Source organism: Tachysurus vachellii, chromosome 24 (assembly GCF_030014155.1).
Source record: "Tachysurus vachellii isolate PV-2020 chromosome 24, HZAU_Pvac_v1, whole genome shotgun sequence".
NCBI lineage: Eukaryota > Metazoa > Chordata > Actinopteri > Siluriformes > Bagridae > Tachysurus > Tachysurus vachellii.
Window position 1 is genome coordinate 6278671 of NC_083483.1, and position 23388 is coordinate 6302058.

Below are 23388 nucleotides of genomic sequence, written 5' to 3' on the forward strand. Positions count from 1 at the left end.
GTCCTACCTCAATATGTCCGGGTTTCATCTCTGTATCATGACTGAGCAGGTTCCTTTTTTTTACTGAAACATATTTAACCGAACTGAGCAGAAATGACATCACAATACTCGCCCGGATGAACATCTAACTCTTCAACAAGGGATTTCCCTGTGTTCTGGTTTTTAAAAAATCAACTTCACACAAACAATATTTACTTTTGGTTTACATAGAACAGTTTTTAATACTCCCTTTCCTGCCCTACAAATTCCCTTTGCTAAACATGCAAACATGTGGGTGTTAAATGGTTGTTAAATGGTTTTATATATATAGAGAAAGAAAGAGAGAGAGAGAGCACGCTAAATTGTTTAAAAAAGTCATTTATAAATTATATATTATGCTGTTATATATATATATATATATATATATATATATATATATATATATATATATATATATATATATATATACTACTTTTTTCTTTAACTCCTTTACACCTGTATTGTGGAATACTTTTTAACCCCTCTATCTGGTGTCACACAGAAAAGGGCAGGTTTCCCTGAGAGTTTTGCTCCTGTCAAGATTTCCGTATGTCATTCCAGAAAGCTTGTCCTTGCAACTGCCGCCTCTGATTTCAGTTAAGCAGCTTTGTGGCAGTGCCTATTGCTAAAAGTAAAAGGTCTTTCAGATTTTTGCTTCACTCCTCTAGAGGAGCTCTTTAAAGATTCAGGAAATCGATGATCAGAGACGATTCTAAAGACGGTTCTAAATGTTGTCTTAATCATTTATAGAACACAAATAGTGACCAAAAAATTGCACTTTGGGTAATGCACTTTGTATAATCTATAGCTAGCTATTCTTGTGATCAGCTATTTTTCTCTGTGCTCTCAACATGACAGTAAAACTGCTGAATCTAGATACACTAGATAAACAACAACAAAGTAAGACTTTTCAACATATTTTATTTTCAAAAGGTTCGGTTAGAAAAAAATTGTGTAAAAATCAACAGCAACTGATTTCAAGTGGCACACAAACTGGCTGATGATATACTGTAATAGAAATTATTTACACAAACAAATATATATGCGGAAAAGGCATCACGACTGCCATTGTGTTCAGACGTGTCTGGAAACATGTTGAATAATGTTAGGCTTGTAACACATAGGAGAGAAAGAGGGATTAATGCGGAATTAGCCATTTAAACAGATTTAAAAGTAAATGTCTAATGGTGGTGAATTCCAAAACGGAACATCTGATTCCTATAGAGCAAATTGAGGTGATTTCTCTGGTCTGACCATGCTTTGATTTTGCCATAACAGAGCAGGCTGTCCTCAGGGCTAGACTTGAAAACCACTGCTTTAAAGGTCTTTTAAATCAGGGGAAATTAGCTAGGACCTGTTTTAGTTAACTCAAGTGAGTAAATCTGATCCTATGTTGTAGTTCAGCAAATGCGATATAGCGGACGTAAATACTTAGTATAGAAATACTTCAAAAGTCTTTGATGAAAATAAAATTTTCATGAGACACGGTAAATACCACATTATATAGCATGCTTAATGTCAGTCAAATAACCATTTTTTTTGTTTTTCATTTTAGAAAAACTGACAAAAACCTATGGTTTAACTGATATTTTTATTTAACATCTACAAAAATAAACAATTTAAAACAAAAAAGCGGGAAAGTTAAATATTTTGTACAAAAATACATTTTAATATCCAATTCAAAACCTAACAGCTGTTACTCAGTAACACTGGTGTCATTCAGTCAGAAAACATTGATGATATCCAGGATATTTTAGAAAGGTTTATTGTGATTTATTTTCACTCAGTGCTTTCAACTGCTCATATCCTCATATCCTTTTGTGAATATAGATTCTGATGTATCGAGAGTTAGTGCCAGAACATAACACTTAGCACCTCCTCATTAATGCTAATAACGAGTACAAAACTAATAGAAGCCTTTTTTATTCCTTAACTTTTTTTCACAACTCTGTCTTCAGCAGCGTGTTCTCTTTTCTTTAACCCACTACATCTGGACAGGAAGATGCCTCTGAGCCATGAGCCGGAGAGAGCAGTGAAGGGCAGCTTTCTCCGGCTTCCTCCTCCTCTTCCTGGCGCTGCACGGAGGAGAGATACTGATCCAGCAAGCTGCTGTCCTGACTGTCTCCATCTGCTCCGGAGCCAGGTGAGCTTGTAGGTTGCAAAGTTCGCACTGTTTCAGGGGAGCCGCCTGTAGCGGCGCTGCTCATACTGTCTTCCAACACCCCCTGCTGGTCACCAGGAGAGTGAAAGCCTGATTCGGGGATTGAGACCTCGCTTGGCATAGGAAGAGCTGTGGTTTTAGGGCTGGCACGAATGGGACCAGCAGTGATGTTTTGCATGGGGGATAAACAGCTGAGCTGCTCCTTCACTGAACACTGCCACTCCATCATGGCCTGAAGCTATAATCAGAGAAAGAATGATCATTTGTGCTGAATAATCTCCTTATCTTGAAGACAACAATTCAATTGAACGGTTTCAGTGAAAATCACTAGGGGTGGTACCCTAATCACTAATCACTAGGGGTGGTACAAACTGACAATTTGGATTGATGCACTGATTTAAAACAGTGGTCCCCAACCACCGAGCCATGAACCAGCGCCGGTCTTTTGGTACAAGGCCACACGGAAAGAAATAAAAACTATTTCATTTCCGTTTTATTGATAATCTCACTCTGAAAGATGTTCTATTTTGAAAAAATGGATTCTCCTTTAACAACATCCATCTGTTCCTCTTGACATGCTTGACATGTGCCTGTTTCAGTCACATGATACCAAAATCTAAGCCCACAAACTAGCTAAAAATGAGTAAAAATCAAAAACTTTTGGAGAGCTTGCAAAGGGGAAAAGGCCTAATGGTGAGACGGAAGACGAGGCTACGACTGGCAAGCAAAAGAAAGCTACATTTAATAGAAACTATCAGGCGTCGTACTTCTGATGCACCGAGCCCTCGCTGCATAATATGTAGCAATAGGCTGTGAAGTGAAGGATATGAAGCCTTCAAAGGTACTTCAGCACATATAGACAAAGCATCCTGCATTAAAAAACAAGCCCTTAGAGTGAACTAGAAGGACAGATGCAATAATTGAAGGCCACCACATCAACGTGAGTGCGCTAAAACAGTCTCGTCATAGAGAAACAAGCTCAGGGTTCCCACTGATTGTCCATTATCGGTGAGCGGTGAGCGGTATTTTTATGCACTTTGTGTTTGTTATTATGCTTGTTGTATAATTCTCTTTTAACCGCCCGTGAAACGTCCGTGGTGCACAAAAGGTTGGTTATAATTTTTTAAACAAGTTAATCCTGTCATTGGACAAGCAACCTTCCAAGAGATGTTTCATACATTTAGTATTTATTTCCAGTATTTTTATTTTAGATATGTGTGCATTGTGTAAAATGTAGACACAATTTGAGCAATAGTTAAATATATTAAAACTGTTACTACACTTCCTACAGCCAGTTAGACTCTCTGTATATTGTATAGCAAGATGCAAGAATATTTGCTCATACTGCATTTAAAATGGCATTTACTCGATATTCAATTCTTGTTTACAGAACTGTTGTATTAAAGCATATTATACAAATGGATATTTCTGGTACACTAACTTGATTTTTCAATTTCATACAAGACTGTCTACATTTAGTACTGTATAAGGCGCACTGGGACATTTCAGCGTGTGTATCACTCATATCAGCATGTCTGTGTTCGTCATGTAAAATTACACTTTCTATAGAAGGGTTAACAGACATGGCAAATGACTCTTTTCTAAAAATAGAACTTTAGATTTAAGAATTATAAAAGCTCGGCAGAAGAATTTAACAGCTGATTATTTTAACAAGATCGACTTCATGTTAAAAACTAGAATGAAATGTCCTTGTTATATAATTGCACATTTTGACCACAGGTATAGAAAGAAGTACCCAGTCATAAAGAGGAAATAAATTTAGAATCACACTCTCCGGTGTCACCTACATAAGGATGGGTTCCCCCCTTTGAGTCTGGTTCCTCTGAATGTTTCTTCCTCATATCATCTCAGGGATTTTTTCTTGCCACAATCACCTCTGCCTTGTTCATTAGGGATAAGTTTAAAATATGTACCGAGATCTAGATCCCGAATCTAAATATTTCTGTAAAGCTGCTTTTTGACAAAGAATTGAAGATGAAAAGGAAGAAGGGATGGCGATTTTACTGGAAGTGCAAATCGATATGAGTCAGTCAGACAGTTCTATGTGCTATGAAATGATTGTGGCTTCTTCTGGAATAATAAACAGAACATTTGGCCATGTTGTGTGTATTGAAATATCACTTTATATTCATTTCTGTTGCGCTAACAAACATGCAGTTATACTGAACATGGGAACAGAAGTGATTACAGCTTCAAGCCTACAGCTGAATCACACAGCTCATAGTACAAATAAACTAGCATGATGTTTTCCTGTAAACGATAATTAAAATAGTCCTTCTCTACATCGTTATTAGTGCAGACCTACTCTGGATTCTTAACTAACAATATATCAAAAGAAGGTAAAGAATTCTAAAGATGTCATTTCATATCAGCTGATATCATCAAATATGGAATTGTTGCCTCAAGAATCAACATTGTATTGTATTGTATTGTATTGTATTGTATTGTATTGTATTGTATTGTATTGTATTGTATTGTATTGTATTGTATTGTATTGTATTGTATTGTATTGTATTGTATTGTATTGTATTGTATTGTATTGTATTGTATTGTATTGTATTGTATTGTATTGTATTGTATTGTATTGTATTGTATTGTATTGTATTGTATTGTATTGTATTGTATTGTATTGTATTGTATTGTATTGTATTGTATTGTATTGTATTGTATTGTATTGTATTGTATTGTATTGTATTGTATTGTATTGTATTGTATTGTATTGTATTGTAGCCTGAGGTTTACACCACCAGACTTCACACTCTGTGGCTTCAGTGTGTTACCACAATAACACGTATCTTTACAGTAAACATATTCTCAGTGACTAAACTGCATTATGGACTAATATTGGTCATTATAATTCCATAAACAAGTATGTTTTTAATAGACAAATTTCTATCAAAAGAAGTATAAAATACATGTTAAGTGTTCATGAGGTAAATGCTTACCTGCTTCCAGAGAAACTTCACAGCTTCTTCCTGGATCATCCTCTGCAACTTCTCCTCCTGCTGCTGCTGCTGCACCCTATAGATACGAGAGAAATGTAGGATACATGTTTAATCAGTGAGGAATAAAACGTGACGGATGGTGGGGACATAAAAAAAAGAATAAAAAATTATAATCACAGACCAGGCGATCTGATATGGCCTTGAGTAGTTTTTCCTATAACAGCACTTCCCAGAGTTTTAATCATATGATCTTCCTAAAACCCAGCAACAATGTGTTGGCATTCACTTTTTTAATTCATACTTTTTAATCCCATACTTTTTTTTTTTTTTTTTTTAGCATTTACAGGTTTGTTTAATGGCATGGAATGTACTTAAAACTAGTTAGTTCCTACTATCTCTTTTTTCTTATCACCTTTGAGCAGCCATCACTAGTCCTTCTGTATAAAAAGGGCTATTTTCAAGGTACTTACATTATAAAAAGCAGTTTGTATAAACCTGTGAATTTTACAAAGCCCCAACAGTTTAGATTCATTCCAAAAATTCCAAATCCATTTCCTTAAAGAAAGCTTCAACATTTACACCCTAGAAAATATGGTTACATGGAGGGTTTTACCATACAAGTGCCTGTAGCTTAGTGGCTGCTGTGTTATACTATTGATCGCAAGGTTGTGAGTTTGATTCTCAGGTCCACCAAGCTGCCACTGCTGGGCCCCTGAATAAGGCCCTTAGCCCTTATTTGCTCTGGATAAGAGTGCCTGCCAAATGCCATAAATGTATAAGTACTTTTGTATAATATAATGCAAAAATAAACCCTATATGGCTAAAAGTATGTGGACGCAACCATCACACCCATGTGTGTCCATCCCAAAACTATGGGAATTAACATGAAATTTGTCAACCTTCACTCTTCTAAGCACCTCCATTCTTCTGGGAAGGTTTACCACTAACTTTTGGAACTCAATAGTCACAAGTGTTAATGTGGTCTGGAACTGATGTAAAGAGAGACGGCCTGGTGCGCAGACTGTATGCTGTTTCAGTACTTTCATTTCCAGTGAGGGGAAACTGTATTGCTACAGCATACAAACAGTTTGGGGTAGGATCACATATGGGTGACTGGGAGCATTATTATAACCCTGTGAGTTGTGGGAACTTATATCATAGCTGTTTCTGAATAATAAGACTCGAGAATCCAGCAGTGCTAGTGGTGGTGTAATCAAAATAAAATCTATAAACAACTGCCGCTTTCTACCTCTCCAGCTCTGCCGTCAGGTAGACGATGTGATCCTGTAGTCGGCGTAGGCGAATCTCACAGCGCACTTCTTTGGCCTGGGAGTGCTGCTGTCGAGTCCAGTGTCCCCTCCACCAGGCCTGAATCTTCACAGCTGCTGAATGTGGATGGCACTCTGCCACCATAGCACTTGGTCCTCTCAGCTCAGTACCTGCCTCTGGGGCATTTGTGGCCTTGCTGTCTTGCAAATGAACCATTCTGTCAGTTTCTAGGTTTTCTCCTTTCTCTACGGTGTGAAAACTTGTTGCTGTCTCCACTTTGTGAGGATGAGATCGGGCTGGATTTGGAGGAGCCAGTGAATCGGGTTCGTCGAGCTCTTCCTCTTCACTGTCAACGGGCGACGGTGAGCGGACAACAGAGTTTACGGGTAGGAAGGCTGACTCTGAGGACAGCAGGCTCCCGTGAAGTTTCTCCTCATCTGTCTGCATGTCTTCTAGAACCAGACTGTCCCCATCACGAGAATGGGCGTAAACCGCACCTAGGACATGTTCTGAGGATGTATTGGACATCCAAGTATTCATCTGGACAACTGGTTCAGAAGCTTCTGTCATAATCAGCAATGTACAAAAAAAAAATTAGTTTAGAGTAGAGAAGATAGATGTAAATCAAACACACATGGTATAGTTGTGTCTGACATTTCAACAATGGGTTAGTGAAATTTATTAAAGTTTAAGGTACATAATTATAAAACACAGCAGAGCTTAGGTTGAAAGACACTTGATTACTATTTCTACCACTAGATCTGACCATGCCATGATTTTGTGGTCTGGTGAGTGTCACATTATGTGTTCTGTACAGCAAACATTACACACATCTGCACCGTATTCATAACAACACTCTTCTGACACCAGCCTGTATTCATATATTATATTTTCAATATTTTTCCCTTTCCTACGGTACAGTTAATTTCTATTTAATTGTAATTTAATCCATTTTTATTCTGACACTGGCAGTGAAAATAAAATGCTGTACTGTATATGGTGGTGTATGTAAGCAATACAACCGGAATTAAGTATACGTTTATTAACAGAATTCAGTACTGTTATAATCGTCAATTCAAGCAATTATGAGTTTTGAGTAAAAGTGTTTGCTATGCTGTGGAGAAACATCAACATTACAGTCATTACACATTTGCTACACACATGCGATGCGGTAAATAGATTCAAAAACTTTAGAACATTTGTTAATCTCAGCTGATTTATGTGTTATGCCTTTAACGCCCCTGATATATGTTAAACCTAAGACTGTGTACCAACCTGGTTGACTGATGACATTCAGATTTTTATGGGCTGGATCGTTCCAGTGCTGATCACTCCAGATCTGATCCATATCCAGCTGAGTCGGGGGCAGAGGACTTGAGGAGTCGTCCTGACCTTCCTGGAGAAGCTGTTTCTGGTGCTGCCTGAATGAACACATATGGGAGAGACTAGTACAGCTTTAAAATATTTTAAAATGACTGCTTTATATAGATTACTGCTTTAAAGAGTTAATAAAATCCTGAAAGAGGACAAGAAAGAAAAGATGAAGAAATGATAAAGTAGCTAAAGAATGGAAATGAGCAAGGCATTGTAGCTAACCAATCAGCTAAAGTCTTTCTTTATTATGAAGTGAGGTGGAAGTATTGAGGTTTGAGAGAATTAAAGCATAAAATATCACACCGGTAGGCACAGGCAAGAGTAAAAAGAGGTTTCATGGTTTATTGTGTTCAGCTTTGCAGAAGAACCCAACACTCCACATGTAACATCAGAGAGGAAGGGTCCCATCATTGATAACATCAGGATTTTATAGACAGGAAAAAAAATGAAACAGAACATGTAAAAGCAAAACATCATCAACCATTGGCTTAGAAGCATTGCCTGCTCATCTTCTGACCAAGCTAATCTGTACCTACCAAGATCCCACGGGAACAACTAAGGTCTCACAGCAAAGGTTTGATGGAAGCAGTTTTAGGAAGAAACAACTGCAATCTCTAGTCACAATAACTACCAGCCATGGGAAATATAGAAGCATAGAAGGACAGGTTCGTATAAACATCTCTAAAGTGAAAATTTCCACTTCAGAAGTTATATAGTTAGAGCAAAACCTAAACACATAGCTCACAATTCTACTCAATTCATGTTACCATACATTTCCTGTGATATCTACTTAATCCAGTTATCTACTTTAAAAAATATCGAGTTTATTTCTATAGTCACTTCAAAATAATAATTTTCAGTGGGTTAAAAGTTTACATATTAATTGCTTCAGGTATCAAATGCTTCAGGTAGTACGATTAGTACGAGGACATTTTTGTCCAGTCCTCGTGACAGAACTGGTGTAAGTTGTTCAAGTTTGTGGGTATTCTTACTCAGACACACTTTCACTTCAGTCCACCAAGTTTCTGTGTGACTCAGGTCAGGTCTTGTGATGGCCACTCTAATACTTTCACTTTATGATCTTTTCGTCATTTGATTACAACTTTAGAGGTATGCTTTAGAGAATGTGCTTTAACTCTCTTCATTTGAATATATTGTCTTCTGGTAAAGTAGGTTCCTGACTTTTGTATACTATCTGCTTAACTCACTTTGTTCTAGAGTAGTGTGATTTGAATTGTGTTATATTCTATACCATTGTTGATTTTATAGTGTTGGTCTTTGTTGTTCTCTCAGCTGATTAATCAGGAGTAGTTTCAGTATACCTTAAGGTGTGAATTGTGGGCAGGGCTTACCTATTTAAATTGAAGGTTCTAAGTTTCGGTTTGTAAGTATCTCTCTCTCTCTCTCTCTCATTGTAACATTAGTGTCTAGTACTGTTTTGATATATTCTACCATACCTTAACTCTCACTTTGACTGCAAATATGTGCCTCAAACCCATCTCTGTACTCAATTCCTACTCTCGCAGACGCTCTTGTCCACAGAGCAGAGGTCACAATCCCAGTAACCTCATCTACCCTCCTCTGTTGTGTAAGTCTCAAACAGTGGTGGTAGGTGGGCTCTGATTTTATCTCTGCTTTAACTTCCCATTACTCCTTTGATTTTCTTGTGCTAACAGAGACCTGGATATCCCCACAGAACACTGCTACACCAGCTGCTTTATCCTCTGCCTATGCTTTCTCTCACTCACCACGAGAAACGGGCAGGGGTGGTGGTACAGGTTTATTGCTGTCAAAGAAATGGTGCTTTACACCTCTCCTCTTGTCACACTTAACCATCTCCTCTTTTGAATTCCATGCCATTTCAGTTACCTCTCCAATCAACCTTGTTATCATTGTTGTTTACCGCCCTCCTGGTCCCCTAGGTGACTTCCTGGAAGAAATGGACACACTGCTTAGTGTTTTCCCTTCCGATAGCTCCCCTCTGACGCTGCTTGGTGACTTCAACCTCCCCTATGACAAGCTACATTCTTCTTCCCTCCTGACTCTTCTCGACTCATTCACCCTCACACTCAACAGCTACATCCCCACACACAAAGGAGGCAATGCCCTGGACCTGGGCATTACAGACCCTGAACTACAGACGTGACTGCTACCCCACTACACGTCTCCGATCATCACCTGGTATCCTTCACCATCACTCTACCTATCCTACCTAAAACTACCTCTCACCCCCTCGCTCTTACCCGCCGCAACCTTCACTCTGTCTCCCCTTCTTCTGTAGCTTCTGGAACTCTTTCTTCCCTTCCGGATCCTGTGTCTTTTTCCTCACTACCCTTGGACTCGGCCACAGGTACTTTCCTCTCTTCTCTTTCCTGAACTATGGATTTCCTCTGCCCTATGTTCACTAAACCCAAGAAAACTTCTAGTTCTGCTCCTTGGCTTTCAGATGTGCTGTGCAACAATCGAAGAGAGCTAAGATCATCAGAGAGAAAGTGGAAGAAATCACAACTTGATGCAGATCTTGATTATTACCGAACACTCATGGCCAAGTTCTCCTCAGATGTGACTTCTGCCAAGACTTCGTTCTACAAGGAAAAGCTTGAAGCTTCCTCACATGACCCTCGGAAATTCCACAACATCATCTCTTCTCTGCTCAACCCCCCGGCTCCACCTTCTTCATCCTCCCTGACTGCAGAAGACTTTGCTTCTTTCTACCAGGAGAAGATTGAGGAAATCTGCCGGACCTTCACTTCAGCCCCAACTGCACTTATATCTCAGAGTATGGATTCCCCTACACCTTTGTTGTCGCATTTCTCAACTGTAGCAGCAGAAGAGATTTTACAGCTAATCCAGTCTTGCAATCCTACCACCTGCCCATTGGATCCACTCCCTTCCTCTATGCTCCAGACCATCTCGCAAGACCTTCTGCCCTTCATTACCACTATCATCAATAGATCCATAGCATCTGGTCAGGTACCAACTACTTTCAAGAGAGCAAGGGTTATTCCCATCCTAAAGAAACCCGCTCTGGATCCATCAGACATCAGTAACTACAGACCGGTATCACTTCTCTCATTTCTTTCAAAAATTCTTGAACGCATTGTCTATAATCAACTGTCTCTCTATCTCTCACAGAACAACCTCCAAGACCCCAACCAGTCTGGCTTTAAAGCAGCTCATTCCACAGAGACAGCCCTTTTGGATGTCTCTGAGAAACTACATGCTGCTAGATCAGCCAAACTGTCATCCGTCCTTATCCTCCTTGACCTTTCAGCAGCGTTTGATATGGTCAACCACAAGACTCTCTTATCCACCCTCAGGAGTCTTGGGATTTGCGGATCAGCTTGGGAATGGTTTGCTTCCTACCTGGAAGAACGCTCATATCAGGTAACATGGAAGGGAGTGACATCTGCTCCACACAGACTCTCCACTGGCGTCCCACAGGGCTCAGTACTTGGTCCTTTCTTTTCTCCCTGTATACTCACTCTCTTGGTGAAGTTATTTCCTCACATGGGTTCTCTTACCACTGCTATGCTGATGATACACAACTTATCTTCTCTTTCCACCCCTCAGATGCCACAGCTTCTGACTGGATCTCAGCATGTCTGGCAGACATTTCATCATGGATGACTGCTCATCAGTTAAAGCTCAATCCTAACAAAACTGAACTGCTGTTCATGCCAGGTGATTCATCCCCAGGTCATGATCTTGCTATATCCTTGCACAATGATCTGATCTCCCCTTCAGCCACAGCTCGCAACCTTGGGGTAACCATGGACAATCAATTGTCCTTTTCCTCTCATGTTGCTAATGTGACTCGCTCATGTCGGTTTCTTCTCTACAACATTAGAAGAATTCGGCCATTTTTGTCCACACAGGCTGCTCAGGTACTTGTTCAGTCTCTTGTCATTTCTAGACTGGATTACTGCAACACACTGCTGGCAGGTCTACCTATGAACGCAATCCGTCCTTTGCAAATGATCCAAAATGCAGCTGCCCGGCTTGTTTTCAACCTGCCAAAGTTCTCGCATACCACCCCGCTGCTGCGATCCCTCCACTGGCTTCCGGTAGCTGCACGCATCAGATTCAAAACACTGATGCTGGCCTACAAAGCCAAAAATGGACCAGCTCCCTCTTACCTCAAAGCCCTCATCACTCCACACACTGCACCCCGCACCCTCCGATCTACCAGCACTGCTCGACTGGTTCCACCATCTCTCAGGGTAAGAGGCAAGCATACTACAAGACTCTTCTCTGTTCTGGCACCAAGGTGGTGGAATGAACTTCCCCTAGAGGTCCGGACAGCTGAGTCACTGGCTATTTTCAAGCGGCAGTTGAAGACCTACTTATTCAGGAAACACTTCAACTAGCACTTCTTTCCTTATCTTTTGCATTTAAAAAACAAACAAACAAAAAAAAACCTTTGACACTTTTTTCATTGTAACTTTGAACAAATGTTTTAAACTCATGGTATCTTAAGTATGTAACTTAGTGAGCCAGCATTAATGTATTCAATGCTAGAGATTTAAGCACTTATGTACGTCGCTCTGGATAAGGGCGTCTGCCAAATGCTGTAAATGTAAATGTAATGCTTAGGATTATTGTCTTGCTGGAAGACCCAGTTAGTACCAAAATGTTTTGAGGGGTTGTTTCAGCACACGTCCCTTAGATGCTGATGCCTGCGTGCTTCACAGTTCACCTGCAAATGTATACCTGGCTTTTTTATGCTGGGGTACTGTCTTGCATGTAGACTTTCAGGCTATAGCGATATAGGTCTCTCTTAATGGTAATTGTAAGTACTGTGATACCTCGTGCCTCCAGCTCCTTCACCAGTTCCTTTGTAGTTGTGTAGGGGTTCAGACGAACCATTTAGACCGAAGTTTGTTCATCCTCGGGGGTTAAAACTCTTTTAAAACCTTTTTTTCCAGATGCTACTGATGTTCACTGTACATTGAGCTGGCTGAACAGTGATTCTAAAGAGAAATCAAACTTGTGGAGGTTCACAATATTTTTTTTCTTAGGTCTTGGCTGAGTTGCTTGGATTTTCCTACGGTATCAAGCTCTACTCCTAAAATCTTCCAGACTGTTCAGACAGGCTGTCATCTTGGTGTACCAAACCTTTGACCCACAGGAATTCAGATCTAGGGAATTGAAGTTGAAATAAATCTGTCTGTAATCAATGGGGTACCTCTGTTTGCTGAGGATCCTCTCCAGCTTGGCATCCTCAGCAGACTGCAGTGAGGTTGAGGAGGTCAAGGGACATGTGGAAACCAGGTACTGGACTAGCTGCATGTGTTGTCCTGGACGAAATGTACGTCCTTTGCCTTGGCTGTACAACCACTCTGCTTTAAGCCTGGAGTAATAAATAAGTCACAAAATTCACTTACAGCAAAGACTAATGCTTACAACACCACGGGCATTGTTGTAAATCTTTTAAAATTTGGTATGGTGTAATGGTACAATTGAACTAAAAAAACCTTTATATTTGAGTCCCAGATTATTGGTTGGTGAGGTCACTTGGGGCATTGGTGGTGCAGTGGTGTAGTTACAATCTCACACGCAAAGGATAGCAGACATGTTTCACTGTTAAAGCTTCTTTTCTTAGTCATCATTTTCCAAGTGGAATGTCATAATAAGGAGAAATCCAATACATAAGTAATTGAGAGAGCAAATGTTGGACTCAGAGATCCAGAAATCCATGCAGTTATACCGAGCATCCGGATGACAAGCATGATGCTGGTGGTGTTGGTATTATTTGAGTAGATTGTACAGATGGGGAGGTGAGAGAGCTGGACATACCAAGGCGTATTCATAATATGCTTGTATTGAACATCCGTTCAACCCAGTGCTATTTACACTTCTAAATCTGTCCACTGCGATTATTTATAATCACACTATCTGGTTCCTTCCAAAAGAAGTCTGTGGGATCTGCTTCATGTTGTCTCAGTTTTTGTTATTTTATTATCACTATCTTGCTTGGTGATTAGAGATTACATAAAAATTTCTGTAAAGCTCATTTGTGACAGTATCTATTGCTAAAAATGCTATACAAACTGAAATTTGTTCATTTGAATTGAAAAGGCTATCGTGTCGCTCTCTATAGAAAGAGATGAAGCAAACAGTAAATTACACTGGCACTACTAACAACAGGCTCTGAAACACCAATGTAATAATAATGAAGGAATCCACTAATCAAAGTTTAAATAAATCAACATGCAAAGCAAAGAGTTTTAAGCTAAGAATTACTCACCCTTCTTTTTGTGTCACCACATATCCATCAAGCACCTTCAAATTGAGGCACCAGCTCACAACATACGGGCGATGATCACATCCAGGCAATGAGGATGTAGCCATCACACATGGGTTGTTCATGATAGACAGCTGTTCAAGGTTGTGGAGAGGTGCTAAGTAGGACACCTGAATGAGATATTTTCAAAGAGACCATTGGGTTAATGCAACAATTTTAAAACAATTCTATGTGAATCTAGGAGTTATTAAGACTGGACATCTTCATGACTACCTCAGCGAGGTCCCGGATTTCATTTTCAGCCAATGAGAGAACACAGAGGTTTAGAGGAAAATGGACGGGGGAAGAACGCAGACTTGTTATAATGTTGCCATGGAGAAGAAGTGTCTGGGGCAAATAAGACACAGAGTTATCAACACTATATAATTTGAGACATGAATTCTATACTATGTAGCCACGCTATAAATATTCTGATGCGCACCTTTAAGGCAGAGAGTTTTGAAAGGTCACCCGTGTGAGAAATGTTGTTGTCAGACAGGTCCAGATGTTGAAGTGCTATACAGCTGTTTAACTGCTCAATGACCTGAAAGAATACAGAGCCCTGAAGATCTGAGGCAAAACACAGACACCAGACTGTCTTCTACTGAAACTGCTGTTACTATCTGTACCTTGATGTTGTTTCCTGCTAGGTTTAGCCACTCAAGATGCACCAGGTCTTTCATTCCCTCGATGTAGCCAATGCTATTGTTTGGGAGGTTCAAGACCCGCAGGTTTGTAAGTTTAGACACACCCATCATACGAACTAGCCGATTACAAGCCACAGAGAGCTGTTCAAGGGGAGAAAACGGTGTTTACAAAGAAGGAAAGACAACTGTACACCTTAAAAAAAACCTTAAAAATCAAACCACCCAGAAGTGTACATGGGGGATTTTGATTTAAAACCTCTCTAAAATATTTTATGAGTGTTCCAAATGCATATTCATGGCTCATACAGAGGGATTATGTTTGGTGCAGTAATGGCACAATAATGATATTTATAAAAGTGCAACAACAAAAATGATTCCTCTGTATTATCTGATTAAGTGCAGGATGAAAAAAAAACAAAAAAAACAAGTCTGGTGTTATGAAGCCAGATGCTGTTTCCTATTTATTAATAAAATTGATCATTTTCATTAGACCTGCCATATGGGTATTTTATTTCTTATTCATATTAATGCAATTCATATAGCCAGATCACTTGATGCTAGATCATAAAATAATTAAATGGCAAATTCTGAACCACCACAGCTTCAAATACTATTTATCAGACTGTATATTTATAATCACACCCTCAGGTGTCACCCATATGAGGATGAGGTTCCACTTTGTGTCTGGTTCCTCTCAAGGTTTCTTCCTTTACCATCTAATGGAGTTTTTCCTCACCACAGTCACCTCAGACTTGCTTGGGGATAAATACAAACACATTTAAATCTCGTTTAAAAAAAAAAATAAATAAAAAAAATAAATATATATATATATATATATATACATATATATATATATATATATATATATATACATATGTAAAAAAAAAAATATATATATATATATATATATATATATATATATATATATATATATATATATATATACACATACATACATACATACATACACACACACACACGTGTATATATACACGTATGTATATATATATATATATATATATATATATATATATATATCTATATATATTTTTTTTTTTTTTTTTTTACGCATGTCCACATCCCTGCCTGAACTTAACTTCTGTCATCACAGAAGTTAAGACCATCACGAGAAGAACATCACAGGAAAGTCAAAGCGACATGAGATGATTTGCACGTAATGAACAATGCAGCAACAGATTTCCATGGTTTCAGTCTACAAGAGCAGATGCAAGCAATCAAATTAAACGAATAGGATAGGATTCCCTTCCAATACACATGAAGTGTCTGTAGAGGTACCTGCTGAATAGCTACATTCTTCTCCAGGTGTTCCAGTTTGATGATATGGTTCTGGTCCAAGATGAGAGTGCGTGTGTCCGGTGAACAGAAGTTCGGATCCAGCTTGTGGATACCTTGACATGAAAGATCAACCAAACCAGGACCTGAACATAAACAGACAGACAACACTGAGGCAACACAGGCAATCTACAAGAAAGGGCAGAGCAGACTCTTTCAAGGTCTGAGTGCAGGGAGAGCTACTGAAGACCTTTTTTGACTCTGTGGCCATATTCTATAGTGTGGTATGCTGGTGTAGCAGCATCTCTACTGCAGAAAGGAAGAGACTGGACAAGCTGATCAGGAAGGCCAGCTCAGTCCTGGGGATTCCCCTGGACACTGTACATGAGGTGGGAGAAAGGAGGATGATAGCAAAACCATCATCAAGTGCCCCTTTTCCACCGAGGCAGTTTGAGTGTTGTTTCGGAGCCAGAGCCTAATTTAGAACCAGTTCTTTCTTTCTCGACAGCCAAAGCACCGGCTCTGAACCAGGAAAAGTGGTTCTTAAGTAGCACCAAAACGTTGCTGGTCTAGACTTAAGAACCGCTTGAGTCAGGGGCTGTGGGCGGAGCTACTGTTAGTGCATTTGATAATGTACCTTAAGTATACTAATGTTTAATACACTTTTACTTTACTGCAATATGATCAATTATCAGCACACATGATAGTAAGTAGCTACATGCTAAGGCTAACTTTTTACTGTGTTAATGATAAAATAACGTTATGTACTTTCTCGAAAACAACCTCCGTTTATACAGATTACATGGAGCTGCATGTACACTTTTATTCGCCGCGTTTGGATGTTAATGTAGGTTCACAAAGCCATGAGCATTAACAGTAAAGCAACATCCGCCGTTGTTGATGTGTTTGTGTTTGCCGCTGCTGCGCTAAAGTTGCTGGGACACGTGACACGTATACAGTGACGTCAGACTCGGCTCTGTGATGCTCTCTAGCCGATGGAAAGGCAAACTGGTTCTTAGAAGGTTCGCCAGTGGAACCAACTTTGAACCAGCACTAGCTCCGAACCAGTACCCGGTTCTTTATTGTGGAAAAGGGGCGAAAAGGGGCAAAAAGGAGTGATACAGACGGTCTTTTCTTCCTGCTGCTATTAGACTTTACAATCAAAGCTGCTCGAAAATGAACCACTCACCATAATTACACACTGGATTACTGTTTAACTGCAATAATAACAATAAAAAAGTATTTTAAACATGTGCAATAACAGAAAATTTGAAAAACGTGCAGTATTACCTATGTGCAATATACATTGTGTTTTGTATATACTGTATATTATATTATGTCTCTATTCTTTTTATATATTTGCATTTTATTTCTCTTTGCTGCTGTAACAGGTAAATTTCCCCGTTGTGGGATGAATAAAATATCTTATCTTATCTTATCTTAAACACAGCAGTCTTTCAAAAAGGTAAAAACTAAGACTAAGACCTGATGCTGCATGATCTCTCAAGCCAGATGACTCAAACCAGCTCATTTTGGCTAAAAAAGCCTAATCTAAAGTGTTTTACATCTAAAAACTAAAAATTTTACATTAGCATATGAACCAATAATTCAACAAAACAAACACAGCCATAGCCATAGTTAGTAGCCGTTACAAGTGTTTACAATAACAAGCTAGTCAGTCGGATAAATAGCTAACGCGCGTTGATAACAACTTCCAGACGCAAAATTACACCACAAAGGATTATTTTAACAAAGCTTTAAGGTAGAAGAAAGAGTAAGAAAGTAATACCACAAACCTACCCTCGGGTTTTGCCATTTGAGTGACAGGATGATAAAAACTAGCTTCCTCCGTCGCCGCCATACTTCCCGCTTCAGCCACCGCCAGGGCAACCGATCACTAATTTGATTGGCTACATCGATTTAACAAACATTTTAATTTTTCGACAATTTTTTAAGATTTGTTTCTAAATTGCGATTTCAACCACGTCTTCGATTAGCAAAAATATAGCGTTTTCATCAAACGACAATCTTTATAAACCGCTTACCCACAATTCCACTTCCTCTTTCCCGTCTCTCTCTCGCCGCCATGAAGTACGTGTTGCTTATTTTATCCGTATCCATCTAACCTAAAATCTGTAAAATAGCTCCGTATCTAGGTTCGTGTCGCACGTTACAGGTTTGTTGGGTCAATAATCGCGTGTTATTTCTGACTTACAGGGTCGAGTTGTGCAGTTTCAGTGGGTATAAGATTTATCCCGGTCACGGCCGGCGATATGCCCGAATCGACGGAAAGGTAAATAAATGCAGCTTGTTTTTAAAGTCTCAGCGTCGAGGACTGATTTTTTGTGCTTTTATTTCATTCTTGTCGGTTTGTAGACGATTTAAGCCTTTAATTTGTTATAATGTTCGTATTGGGATATTTTTATTCGAGCACTAATATGTTTGTCCCGTCAGTTAGCATAGTTAGCCTAGTTAGCGCGGCGTTAGCCTAGTTAGCGCGGCGTTAGCTTTAAGATAGGAAAACTTCAGGCTGGACTTGTAGTAGACGTGGTGATGATGATGATGATGATGATGATGATTAATAATAATGATGATTAATAATAATAATAATAATCAGCAGTACATAGAAACCAATCACACACATTATTAGTACACCTTTTTACAGACTAGCATAGTTAGCATAGCATAGCGACACCTTTTTGGCCAGTAAAAGCCTTCGACTTCAAGCAACGTTTGCTTTATTAACATCACGCACACTTTTTTAACCGAATTATTCTGCTATTTTTCAGTACAGTACAGAGATATACGCTGTATCTTAGCGTTAAAGTGCTGTCAATTCAAGCCGTCATCACTTTAGCTGTTTATTCATGCTGAGTGCATTAGTTACACTGTTAATGCTATGCTTGAGAATCTGGTCCATGTGTTTTATTAGATTATTTTTATTAAACCTTTAAAGGGGAAATATAAAGTGCGAAATAAACAAGTTTATTTAGTGATAAATAAAATAAGATTGAGTGAGTGTAGATATTACTGTTGTGAGCTTTTCCAGAGAAGACCAGGATACTTGGAGTTTATTGCAGAGACACGATGAAGGCGAGTCTTCAAGTCTGACTTAAAGTTGTAATGCGTTGTAATTATACAGTATATATGGCACAAAGAGACAGATGATATCCTGAGTTACCTTGCCCTTTCCTTTCATAATAATGTGAGACAGGAACCACAAGACTAACGTAAAGTTTGAAATGAACTAGCATTGTCAGTTGATTTGGCTTCTGTGTGATTCACAAAAATATGCCAGAAATAAAAGGAAGTAAAACTGACTTAAAATTATTTTCGCACATTACTCTTCTTACAGACTGAGATTTTTGTCCACATGAGTTTGTTTCCAGGTTTAAACAGTTTACACTGGACTTGAGATGGTCTGTTATGGTAGTGGGTGTATATAAATAAATTTATATGTAAAAGAAAGTGCCAATGTGTAGCAGAATGCATGACAGTTGGAAGTGTTGCTCTTCTCATTTTCCTGTCCTTATTCAGGTGTTCCAGTTTTTGAATGCCAAGTGCGAATCTGCTTTCCTGACCAAGAGGAACCCCAGGCAGATCAACTGGACCGTTCTGTACAGGCGCAAGCACAAGAAGGGCCAGTCTGTAAGTCTGAATCCTCTTCTGATCTTCACCTCTAGCAGGGTGCATGTGAGACTTTGCATTGATGGACTGTCTTATACACATTTCTTTTGAGTTGATCTCCATGATATCTTTCATGAGCTACTAAACAGTCAATGGTGTTTTATTTTCTTAACTGCTATAAGTGCGGTTTATTTAGCTGTACACGAGCATTAAGATTACACATGGCAAGGTGATTCTCTGAGCAATTGCTAACGTCTTTTGATGACACCTTGCTCTAACAGGAAGAGGTGACAAAAAAACGCACACGCCGTGCAGTGAAGTTCCAGAGGGCCATCACTGGTGCCTCTCTTGCTGAGATCCTGGCCAAGAGGAACCAGAAGCCTGAGGTGCGCAAGGCGCAGAGAGAGCAGGCCATCAGGTCAGTGATTGATAATTTTATGAATTAGGCTTTGTCCAGGTTGCTACTGAAAAGGTTCATTTTTCCTCAGTGTGGATTTTTCTTCTTTTTTTTTTTTTTTTAAATAGAATATTGCATACTTTTCACTGAGAAGGTTCATTTTTGCACCTGAGAAACAATAGGGACTTGATCATGGGTATGTAATTTTTTTTAACGTGCTGTGTATAATTCTAAACTACAATGATTCCCACTGATAATTGAAACTCTGTCTACAGTGGTCTATCCATCCATTAATGCAAACGTCTTAAGTGTCCTTACAAGTTGGAAATAACAACTTTTTTATTTTTTAATCCCAATGTAAATTTATTTAGAAAACATCCTGTATGTGGTTACTATTTCTTTGTAAAGACAGTTTTCTACTCACAGTAAACCTGTGCTTTATCTTATTGTCACGGATGGAATTTGGTTTTAATAATTAAAACAAATGAATATTAATTTGTCATTTAATTATACCCAATTAGGGTTGCAAAATTCCAGGAATTTTCAAGGCTGGAAACTTTCCATGGGAATTAACGGGAATGTATTGAAATAAACTTGGAATCTTTAAAAATGCAGAGTTGCCCATAACAAGGAATTAAATGTAGTTAAAAATCTTGCAGCATAATTGTTTGTTTAAAACAAGATTTAATGCAGTTTAAGTTGACTTGTACCCTACATTCTTCGGTCACTTGCACACAGCGCACTTCTTACTGGAGGGCCATTGAGGCCAAACCCACTGCATGTACTTGCATTCTTCCATAACATGCACAGTAACACTTTATTTTAGGGTCATTTAAGTAGTTGCTTATTAGCATGAATATTAATAGAATATTGACTATTTATTGGTACTTATTAAGCACATATTAATGCCTTATTCTGCATTACCTTATTTTACGTTCTTACTTGTACCCAATACCTAAACTTAATAACTACCTTACTAACTCTTCTTAATAAGCACAGATGCACTGATAATTTGATGCCCCTCCCCCACACACTCGCTCCCCCTGAAATTAAAAAAAAAAAAAAAAAAACAGGCTTGAGAGGAAAAATGCCAAAACCAGAGACCTAATAAGCTTGAAATGCTTCATTTTACATTTTGATTGGGACTTTTTTAGAAGATCAAGGGTGGGGGATGCTTTCATTTTACAGCAATCATAGGGAAATATCTTTTACAAGCATAATGTTTATGCTTTTGTTACTCAATGAAAGAATCAATTAAAATTCTACTTGCAATTAAATCAGTCAAGACGTCATTTTTAAAATTTGTATTACCTTGCATACATGTCTGCTTATGACAATGTTTGTATACGATAGTTTATATAAATTTTCCAAAATTCCCATAAATTATCAATAAATTTCCATAAATTCTCGTAAAGCTTCCAATTTGGAACATTTCCACAATTCCCCAGATTAAGTTCCCGTGTAAAGTTTCCGAACTTCCAAACTTTCCTCCCCTTTGCAACCCTATACAGCAAATAGTGTGGTAGACTGTTAAAATGCTGTGCACGTTGATGTTACAAGCTAGGTGTTTCATTGGTTTCAAGCTGCTTGTCCCCATGTACCTGAAGTTGTAAAATGGTGGTATTTTACTGCGTAAGGTCCATCAGTCGAAGATACAATGCGATTGTGTGGCTCATATGGAGATAAGGGATGTCGCTGTGCTTCAGTTATAATTGTCCTTCTATTATTAGTTGTTCTAACGCTGTATTTACAGGCATCTTTTCATATCGTGTATGTGACTTCAGTGAATGTTCATCCATTTGAATGTAAAAACCAGTTGAAACCCATGAAATGTTTAGTACAGAACCTGCAGCTCAGCAAAAAGTTAATTTAAATGTTAGTGTTAATCTCAGTGCCACTAGTTCTCCACAAAGATTTTATTACAGCTTTCCCTACTGTATTTGATAGTTAACATGAGCATGGTTAAGCATTAATGTGATACTGCTGTATTTTGTGTACGATATGCACACTCTTAACTTCTCTAACTACACTTTCTGTTCATGTAATACATGTTACCATTTTATTTCATTTTTCTTTCAAAACTGTTTGTTTGAGGCCAAACCCATTTTCCTCTCAGATTTCATAAGTGACAATTCTTATACAGAATAAAACTGCTGGTGCGGAAGCATCAAACTACTGCCATGGGGTGAAGAAAATCCTTGGCTAAGTGCTTGTAGAATATCACAACCCTTTCCCAGCTGTACAGAGAATTCAGACTACTCCTATTTTCCACTGAAATATAATGTGAATTCTATTCTAAAGGATCCTCAGATGTTTGAATTGTTTCCCCAAGCCTTGTTTGTGAGGTGGAATTGGTTTGAAATTTTAGTGAATTTTCTCAATGGGCCTGCTTAAAAACCTTCTGCCCTAAACACAGATGAGGGTCTGGTTTTGTGCCACTTGGGTAGAGGTATATGAGTATTCTCTCGGTTAATTCCTTGACACAGGTTCTAATTCTGGCTGTAGAAAAACCTGGTGTTCTAAACACTAACACTAAACCTTAGTGTTGACTGGCTATCGATCACTGATATTGTGACTTCAATGTCAAACCTGGCATTATGTGCATTTTCTGTTTATTCTTCAGGGCTGCCAAGGAGGCCAAGAAGGCAAAGCAGGCAGCCAAGAAAGTGACCACCAAGAGTACCAAGGTAAGTGAAAACTTGCACTGTGGTTTTACTGGGAAGTAATTTGAAAGTTGATTGCACTTCTCAGCTTAGTCAGGTGATGTTTATGCAAACACTGAGGTTTTTGTTGCCCCTTGAGGCGTTGCAGTACGGCTCTGTGTCGTTTCTGTGTCATAAGGTGGCATAGAACAAAGGGCTATGTTTACGCCTAGTACCCAACTCTTTAAATGGGTTCTCAGTGTCTTTATAGCCCTACAAACCTTAGTTATAAGTAGCTGATTAATTCCTGTTTTAGAATGTTTGTATAATGTAGGTTTCCTATAATAGAATACACTTGCTTTACTAGTTTTAATTTTTTTGAGAAGGCTGTAATGTAATCCTGGAAGTCATGTTGCTGTTCCCCACAGGCCCCTACCAAGGCTGCACCCAAACAGAAGATTGCCAAGCCCATGAAAGTCAACGCTCCTCGTGTTGGTGGAAAACGTTAAATTTATCTGGTGTTTTGTATACCAATAAAATTATCACAATACCATCTTGTTGGACTGTTGACTTCCTCCTTCTACACTATTCGTTTCTGATGAATTGTAAAGACAAGGACAAACTGAATGCTCCTTCATTATGTTTCTGGCCAAGTAGGTAAAATAACCCACTGTAATGGGCAATAAAATGGTGACTTGGAAATGCTAA

The 23388-nt window shown here is 38.7% G+C and overlaps 2 protein-coding genes and 1 non-coding gene across 4 annotated transcripts; 2 read left to right on the forward strand and 1 right to left on the reverse strand.

Annotated features, from left to right (window-relative positions):
• Positions 1 to 919: 919 nt before the first annotated feature.
• Positions 920 to 17962, reverse strand: cep97 (centrosomal protein 97). Of its 2 annotated transcripts, XM_060859968.1 has the most exons (11): positions 17815 to 17962; positions 16018 to 16160; positions 14704 to 14862; positions 14517 to 14618; positions 14309 to 14422; positions 14039 to 14205; positions 12977 to 13141; positions 7690 to 7835; positions 6395 to 6977; positions 5146 to 5221; positions 920 to 2417 (listed from the first exon to the last, which is right to left on the reverse strand). In XM_060859968.1, exons 1-11 carry the CDS (start codon positions 17873 to 17875, stop codon positions 1995 to 1997), a joined length of 2139 nt encoding a protein of 712 aa, XP_060715951.1. In that variant the 5' UTR covers positions 17876 to 17962; the 3' UTR covers positions 920 to 1994. The 2 variants fall into 2 exon arrangements, with proteins under 2 accessions (XP_060715951.1, XP_060715952.1); XM_060859969.1 differs by lacking the exon at positions 12977 to 13141.
• A 64-nt stretch (positions 17963 to 18026) lies between these two features.
• Positions 18027 to 23233, forward strand: rpl24 (ribosomal protein L24). The gene is made up of 6 exons (XM_060859970.1): positions 18027 to 18105; positions 18232 to 18307; positions 19552 to 19662; positions 19923 to 20059; positions 22662 to 22725; positions 23109 to 23233. The coding sequence occupies exons 1-6, from the start codon at positions 18101 to 18103 to the stop codon at positions 23187 to 23189; spliced, it is 474 nt and encodes a 157-aa protein (XP_060715953.1). The 5' UTR covers positions 18027 to 18100; the 3' UTR covers positions 23190 to 23233.
• Positions 22828 to 22960, forward strand: LOC132839896 (small nucleolar RNA SNORA17). The gene has a single exon (XR_009647774.1). It is a non-coding gene; the product is annotated as a small nucleolar RNA SNORA17 (small nucleolar RNA).
• Positions 23234 to 23388: the final 155 nt, after the last annotated feature.

What these genes read in the sequence shown, in the direction of transcription:
- cep97 (XM_060859968.1), bottom strand. Translation starts at nt 17,875, where the DNA reads ATGGCGGCGACGGAGGAAGCTAGTTTTTATCATCCTGTCACTCAAATG. An exon ending in CAAAACTCTCTGCCTTAAAG is followed by an intron (nt 14,423 to 14,516) that starts GTGCGCATCAGA and finishes TATTTGCCCCAG; the next exon opens with ACACTTCTTCTCCATGGCAA. An exon ending in TGAAGTTTCTCTGGAAGCAG is followed by an intron (nt 2,418 to 5,145) that starts GTAAGCATTTAC and finishes CTCTGATTATAG; the next exon opens with CTTCAGGCCATGATGGAGTG.
- rpl24 (XM_060859970.1), top strand. An exon ending in CAGAGAGAGCAGGCCATCAG is followed by an intron (nt 20,060 to 22,661) that starts GTCAGTGATTGA and finishes TTTATTCTTCAG; the next exon opens with GGCTGCCAAGGAGGCCAAGA. An exon ending in TGACCACCAAGAGTACCAAG is followed by an intron (nt 22,726 to 23,108) that starts GTAAGTGAAAAC and finishes TGTTCCCCACAG; the next exon opens with GCCCCTACCAAGGCTGCACC.